Source organism: Protomyctophum parallelum (assembly GCF_964188405.1).
Source record: "Protomyctophum parallelum genome assembly, chromosome: 18".
Lineage (NCBI taxonomy): Eukaryota > Metazoa > Chordata > Actinopteri > Myctophiformes > Myctophidae > Protomyctophum > Protomyctophum parallelum.
Genome location: NC_139716.1, coordinates 38,687,764 through 38,695,741, shown reverse-complemented (window position 1 = coordinate 38,695,741; position 7,978 = coordinate 38,687,764). Strand labels below are relative to the sequence as shown.

Genomic DNA, 7,978 nt, shown 5'->3' with positions numbered 1-7,978 from the left:
GGCCCGGCCTTTGGCCCAGCGGAGGTAAGAATGTGACAGCAGTTCTTCCAGGTGGGACGGGTCTACTGCTGTCTGCTCTCCTGTTTGCTCCAGAAGACCTCTTTCTCCTCAAACTTTTAAAAATTCAAATAAAAAGACGACAAAAACTCAGTCGACTGTGGGGTCTCTGTATGTATGACAGACACGTCGAATTGTCGCTTTTCACCGGGCAGCCCTAGGCTACTTCTATTGAAACCGAAGCTTTATCCAGCAGGTGCAGCTTTGGAATTGGATATGCTGAAGGCATTGGTGCTTCATCTCTTCCAAAATCAGATAGAGTGCCACTTTTAGCAACTCCATCCAGCCAACAGCCCTCATAAAGAACACCTTTGTTCACATAGTAGAACTTTCCATAACCATGCTTCTTCCCCTCTTTCCAGGTTCCTTCATAACAGTTTTCATTTGCAAGTAGTAACGTACCCTGTCCATGGCATTTGTCATCCTGCCACTGTCCCTCATATATCTCTCCACTGTCATATTGCATTTTCCCCCTTCCTTCCTTTTTGTCTCCAATCCAATTCCCTTCATAGCTAACTTTGTCACTGTAGTTTAATTTCCCATACCCGTGTTTCTTGCCATCTTTCCAGTCACCTATGTATTTCTTTACATACTCTTTGGTTTCTGGGAGTAGTGTGCTGTAAGTACCATATCCATCGCGTTTGCCATATTTCCATTCTCCCTCATAAATAGCCGAATCCTTCTTATAAAATTGAATTCCTTTTCCGTGCTTCTTGTTATCCAACCATTGTCCCTTGTATTCATCTCCATTGAGGGAATACACTTTGCTTCGCATTCCAGATTTCTGTGCCCTTACCTCCCATGATTTCCACGGTGGTGGGATCACAACCTTTTTCAAATGTGGCATGGCTTCTTTGAGTATTACGAAGTCAACTCAAAGTTGAGTACAATCTATCCGTAGCCTATGACTGAAGATGAATGTCTGTCTGTTGTTTTATAACACCAGCATTAGTATTCTCTTATGTCATGCTGACGTCACCACCAATCTGTGCTAAGCAAGGTTGCTTCTACTTCTGTGGAACAGTGACATCATCGAGCTGGATACAGAACTGTACTGGTCCTAGCTGGAAAGTCACAGAAATTCATATTGATTGTTTATCTCTTCAGATTCTGACATTTCGTATATCCATCAATCTTTCATCTCATTCGCTTAACCACTGGGAGCTCCAAAAAAGAAAAGAAAAGAAAACAGAAAAATATAGAAAACAGAATTGACAATGAGACATGAGAATAAAAGTTATTGTACTTTATCATCATATTAAATTTGTACTTAATAAGATATGATTAATAGATAGCATACTAAATTATTAATGTTCTATACCTATTATTTTTTATTTATACATTATTTTAAATGTATTAATTGAACTCCACTTCTAGTTCATTGTCCAGGCCGACAGTTGTACATCTCCCTTTTTTGTTTGTTCTTGCCTTTGTCCCCTTAAAGATGCCAAATCCCCTAAGATTATACCTACTATATTTCTAGCCTCGAACAACTCCTGGATACAGCACAGAAGCAGCCAATTATGTGCTTTGTACATTATAACTGCTGTTGTGAAGTCTACAAGATTGTGTAATTTTAGGTTGTGTGACTGAATAAAAAGTGGATTTGTTGGTGCGTAGTAATGCCAATGTGTGGAAGTCAGACCTCACCCTGAAATTAATTTCAGCTTCTCTGCGATTGTAGAATGCTGGACCGTGAAGCCTGCCCTACAGAAGTCCTGTGCGGTACTAAACATCAACCAGGATGAGCATGTTACCAGCAAACTTGTGCTGTGAGTGAACCAACACATATGCATCGATCACGACAGGTGACGAGGGTGACATTAAAGATGTGGGGGCAGAAAGTACTTGCGAGCTAGCCACATGCATGGGCGATCGAGTTGTCTGGTGACACACCGCTGGAGGGCTTGTCAGACTACGACCTACAGAGAGATTTTGTTGACAAATTAAATGTGCATTATTTTTTAATTGATAATTATTGATGACAGAAATCTTGCTAGAAAGGAATGCTGTTTGCAAAGGTGGCTGTAGGTTGGACAGTTCTGGGGAAGGAGCCATCCTGTCATGTAACTGGCCACCACATGGTGGTAACAACCTATTGTTTGTTATTCTTTTGCTATTAATTTTGGGTTGTTATTGTGATTATATTTAAAACTGCAGGTTCTACAACGTCAAAGCTTGCTTGAGATGGGAATCATCACTAGAAATACCATTTCAGTGATTATTTTCGTACTTGACATGAATGTGCTGGTGAAGGTCTGCTAGGGTTCAGTGCAGAGGGCCCCCCTCGCCAAGCACGCTATCCAACAACCACCCATTAGGCCGAGCCTTTATGGATGAGCTGGCTGTGACGTCACGTTGTCCCAGGGAGCAGGTGGAGCCTAAACAGCATGAAGGAGCTGACCACCTGGGAAGCTCGCATGAGCTTAAAGCCAGTGAAGTACACATTTCTAACCCTGAATGAAAGGTCATCAACAAGTTGAAAATAGAAGTCCGCACAAGCTCCCAACTGCTGGGAGCTTTACAAAGTTACAGTGTGCAGACTTCTATTTTCTATATTGCCACTGTTGGTCCTGCACCTGCCATCCAGTAGATGTGCCAGTTCTATTCTTTCTCTAAAGGTTCGACTGCAACCTGCTAGCAACAGCAGCCATTTGTGCGACCAACCTAGAGCTGGAAATATGATGGCTAGCCGCAGCGGCAGTGGACAGGTCGAGCCTACCTGGAAAATTCAAGCCTGGATTTTCCAACATGGTATATGGATTTTCTGGCCCCCTCCCTGCAAGCACCTTTTCCCAGTGAAGGACATCACTTTCGTCAGTTTGTAGTTTATATATATTGTAGCTGCCACCTCTGAATACCTGTAGGCCTATATATATTTTGTTGTTTTCCCCACCAAGAGCACCTGCACCTACTAACACTTAACACACGGTGAACATGCAGGTATCCTTCATGTTTAGAATGAAGCAGACACCGGAGGAACTAGGACAAAAAAATAAATAAATTAATACATTAAAAGCTATATTGTAATTCACCTTTAGTGGAACAATAAAACCCCCTACACAAATTGTACATGGCACATATTGTGCAATGTAGTATGTAATTATGTATACTTTCTCACTGCATATTCTACCATACCGAGTTTATAAATTATTCTCCCTTCAAATTCTGTACACATTACTGCTAAAAGGTTTTACCTTTACTTGTCTTTCAGTATTTGATTTCTGACAATTGATTTGTCAACAAAATCCAACATTACATTACTAAAAGACAATTGAAGTCTAAGAGCTATGTGCTTTACGTTTTATAGGTCATAACTAAATGGAATTTGACCCGCATTGGGTCAAACAAACTTAAGGTTAGTTAGAAATGTCACTATCGTCTAACATCAGCTTCTGCCATTTACTGCTCCATTCAAAGCAGTCATTTGAATGAGTGTTACTCTTGGTAGATTTATTGGCAATAGGTTTGATCCTTTTCCTGCTATGTGAGTCAACTTCGCTATCAGACATGTCACTGTTGTCTGTGAAGCTGCCTTCATCACTGATGGCAGCTTTCCTTTTTGGAGCTTTAGCCTCAAAGTTGTCAACGCTGTCCTTGCTGCTGTTGATATTGTACTTGTTGGCCACGCGTTTGGCTTTGTGTTTGAGCTTGGCCTTAGGCACCACCATGTCATCAGCCTCCTTGGCTACCTCCATCTCACCGTCTGATCCAGACTCATCAGACCACAACTTATTCTCTGTCTTTGGCACCGACTTTCTGCTGCCCTCTCCTTTCTGGAGAGTGGCCTTTCGGTTGGCGTCTGCCTTCATGGCGCTGGTAATGCAAGGGATTATGCGTTGACCCTGTTGGGTGGGCAGGTGTTCTTTCTTCACATCTGCCGCTTTTCCCTTGCCACCCTTACTCTTTACAGCAGGCATGGCAGCATTCTCCTTCTCCTGCTCCTCAACACGCTCCAGTTCCTTAGTGAAAGCATCAAGGTCCTCCTTCCACATGGCAGGAGGAGTCTTTTTCTTTAAGATGTTGAGCTCAATCATTTTGGCATCCCTCTGTTTGCACAGCTCCTGTTTCTTTTCTTTGGTCAAGAACCACATGGGCATACTCAGCAGGTAGTTATAATCTGGGGCATTCTTGTCTTCCGGCTTCTCATCTTCTTCACCATCCTCCATTTCCTCCTGATTCTTTTCTTCACTCTCTTTCCAAGCCTTGACCGGGTCTGAATCATAGCCCATCTCCTGCAGCATGCAAATTAGCTCCTTCTTTGGCTTGTTCTCGATGACCAGGGTGCCTTTGATCTTCTCCAGGATGAAGCGTGCCTGGTTGGTGAGATAAGCACTCTCTGCCCCCAGCATGCCGACCAGCCATTCCTTCCTCAGCACATAATACTTCATCCTCAATTCAAAGAAGGACTTCATGATGTCCTGCACCGACTCGTACTTTTTCAGGCTGCCAGCATGATCGAACAGCACCATGGAGTTGCAGGTGAACGTGCTTTGCAGCTTGAAGACCTTGTGGAGGCCAGCATCCACCGCCGCCTTCAGTTCCTCCTCCGCCATCTTGACCACGAAGCGCACCGTGGTGTCAGTGTGGTACTCCTTGTAGTCTGTGATCTGGGCCGGAACCTTCTCTGTGCCATTCAACATGGACTCCAATACGTTCTCCTTATAGGCCTGTGTCCATGTTCTGACTGGCAATTCAGAAATTTCAATGGTGGTCGAGTCAATGATGGCCACTTCTCCACTGTTCATATACTGGTTGGCATCCAAATGTTGAATGGACCCATTGAAACCCTTGTATTTAGGAAGCATGGGCAGTGGCTCATCTCCATTGAGCATGCGGTGAAGGTTGTTGACGATGGCCCTGATGTCATAGTTGGGGATATGGCTGGCCCAGCCAGTGCCAATGCCGTCACTTCCATTCACCAGCACGGTGGGGATAATGGGAATATACCATTCCGGCTCCACACGCTGATTGTCGTCATAGTTGTACTTGAGCAAGTTGTCGTCCACAGCGGGGAAGGCGAGGCGGGCCAGCGGACTGAGCTTGGTGAAGATGTATCGAGGGCTAGCACAGTCCTTGCCACCATGTAGCCGCGTTCCAAACTGACCCATGGGCTGCAACAGATTGAGGTTATTACTTCCTACGAAGTTCTGAGCCAAGCCAATAATGGTCATCATCAGAGAGGCCTCGCCGTGGTGGTAGGCTGACTTCTCAGCTATAGAACCAGCCAACTGTGCCACCTTCACCTCATGCTTGTCGTTCCTCTTGAAGCAGCAATATAGCACCTTCCTCTGGCCTGGCTTCAAACCATCAACCAGGGAGGGAATTGACCTCTCATTGTCAGAGTTGGAATAGAGCACGAGCTCCTTGTTGACAAAGTCATTATAGGAGAGAGACTGGGTGACATGACCGTACAGGTAGTTCTCAGGCAGATTCTGTTCCCTACGCTTGCGCCTGTTCTTCATAAACCGGGTCAGCCACTCTTTACGCTCTTCCACCATCTTCTTACTAAAGGCCAGGCCGATTGCCTTGTCGTCTGCAAGCCCAGAGTATTTGAATGGAATACGATGCCTCTGCATGTCACAGAAATACTCTTTAGCTTCCTTCGCTGTGCTGGTACCCAAACCTTTGTAGTACTTGATTTTCCAAGATTTCATGTTGGGCTGCTTCTCTTTCCACTCATTGAATTCAGGGATACTGTAGAAAGGCAGTAGTGATTTCTTGGTAGAGGCCTTGATGATGGGGGTGATGAACTGTTCCAAGAAGTTGTGGCGCAAAAGGGAAGGCCAGTAGTAATGGAAGAAGTTTATGACCAGACCCTTGATGTGGGATCCATCCTGATCCTGGTCTGTCATGATCATAAGCTTGCCGTAGCGCAGGGTTTTCAAAGACTCCGGGTCACTGTAATTCTTCTCATATTGGAGGCCCAGGATCTTGATGATGTTGTTGACCTCTGCATTCTCCAAAATCTGTTTTTGAGTAGCCTCCCGAACATTTAACATTTTGCCCCTGAGAGGGAAGACTCCATAGCGGTCCCTGCCCACCATGCCCAGCCCAGAAACAGCCAGTGTCTTGGCAGAGTCTCCCTCGGTGAGGATCAGAGTGCAGCCAATGGAGTTCCTCCCACCTGCATCATTGGCGTCATCCAACTTGGGCAGACCCTTGATTTTGTTGTGTTTGACAGTTGAGCACTTCTTATTTAGTTGTGATTGAGCCTTGAACTTTATCCAGTTCATGATTCTCTCCACAATCCCAGATGATGTGGCCTGTTTGATGAACTTGTCACTCAGAAAACATTTCGATCCAAAGTTCTTCTGCTGAAGGGTCATGTTTTCTTTAGTCTGGGAGTCAAATGTGGGGTTCTCTATCAGGCAGTTGACAAACAGCCACAAGTGGTTCTTCACTTGGAAAGGCTTGATGGCTACACCAGTTTTGTTGTTCTTCTTCACCACCTCCATGAGCATGGACACCAATTGGTCAGTCAAGTAGTCTATGTGCCTCCCTCCCTTCGTGGTGGCGATACTGTTGACAAAACTGACTTGCTGGAAGCCGTTCTCGCTCATGGTGAGGCACACCTCCCAGCGTGCATTGACCACCTCATGGATCACGGTGAGAGGCCTGCCGAGCTCATCCACCTTGTCCTTTACGTACAAGTCTATGTAGTTACGGAAACCCGTCACAGGCAGTTGCTTTCCATTTAAAAACACGCTCACCCCTTTGCAGGTTCCAGCAACGTCATAGGCTCTTCTGGTCATGAGTGCCACTGTGTCACTTTCCAGAACACGCATTCTGAACTTGGGCAGATCAGGCTGGAAGGTGATGCAGGTGTACTCCTCCCCGTCAAAAGCCTTTATCTTAGACTCTCCAGCACGACCCATGTTGTCGTACCAGGTCTGCTTGAAAGTCCTCTTGGATTGCTTGCAGGAAGTCTCTACGGTAAATTTGGTGCTGAAGATGTTGCATAACTTAGCACCATATCCATTACGTCCACCCGTGACTTTCTTCTCATCATCATTATAGTTACTTGACGTGAGCAGCTGTCCAAAAATGAGAGCTGGTATGTACACCTTCTCCACCTTGTGCTCCACCACAGGGATACCCTTCCCATTGTTCCACACGCTGATAATGTTTTTCTCAGTGTCAATGTTGATCTTGATGCAAGACATTTTCACGTCCCTTTGCTTATTGTCGGCAGCATTCACAAGGATCTCATCAAAGATCTTGTAAAGCCCCGGCACAAATGTTACATCGCGGCAGTTCAGTCCGACCTCTTCATCATACACCCACATTTGCTGCGTGACAGGCTCCACGGAACCAATGTAGGAGTCGGGCCTGAGCAGAATGTGCTCAATCTGAGTCTTCTTTTGGTATATACTCTCCACAGACACATGCTTGGCATCTTTGTCCTTCTTTGTCTTCACCTCCTTCCTGTTCTCGTACAATGTGTCTAGCTCCGCAATCTCAGCCATTCCTGTGTTGTCCACAGCAACCTGGTATACATACTGAATGATAAACTATATAGTACTTATATATGTTATCGCACCAAAACCTATGACATTGTTGTTACATTGCGCTTACGTCACTAACTAACCACTTTTAGTTCAGTTTAATTTAGTTTAGTTACCAGGAAGCTTGCTGCTGCTGTTGTGGATGGGATTCTTTGAAATGTCACTGTCGTCAATTTGAATATTTATACAAGTATCGATGAAATACCCTATACCCACTATCTTGATATTGAGGGCTCGGGTAGCAAGCGTAAATCTTTATTCCCGGGCCCGTTTTCCTTCTGGGCTGTGACTTCATGTGGGTCAATTGCCACCCTTTATTCCTATGACAATATGTGGGTCAACCAATAGGAAGACAGCGGGAGGGGGTTACATCTCATGCTGGTGTTTGGGTACTGGGCTGTGACGTCATGTGG

The 7,978-nt window shown here is 45.1% G+C and overlaps 2 protein-coding genes across 2 annotated transcripts; both read right to left on the bottom strand.

Moving 5' to 3' along the window:
* Positions 1-214: 214 nt before the first annotated feature.
* Positions 215-904, bottom strand: LOC310876136 (MORN repeat-containing protein 3-like; the record flags this gene model as incomplete). Its single annotated transcript, XM_083789581.1, has 1 exon — positions 215-904. One exon carries the CDS (start codon positions 902-904, stop codon positions 215-217), a length of 690 nt encoding a protein of 229 aa, XP_083645707.1.
* Positions 905-3,416: 2,512 nt separating this feature from the next.
* On the bottom strand, positions 3,417-7,526 carry LOC310876135 (DNA topoisomerase 2-alpha-like; the record flags this gene model as incomplete). The annotated part of the gene is made up of 1 exon (XM_083789580.1): positions 3,417-7,526. The coding sequence occupies one exon, from the start codon at positions 7,524-7,526 to the stop codon at positions 3,417-3,419; it is 4,110 nt and encodes a 1,369-aa protein (XP_083645706.1).
* Positions 7,527-7,978: the final 452 nt, after the last annotated feature.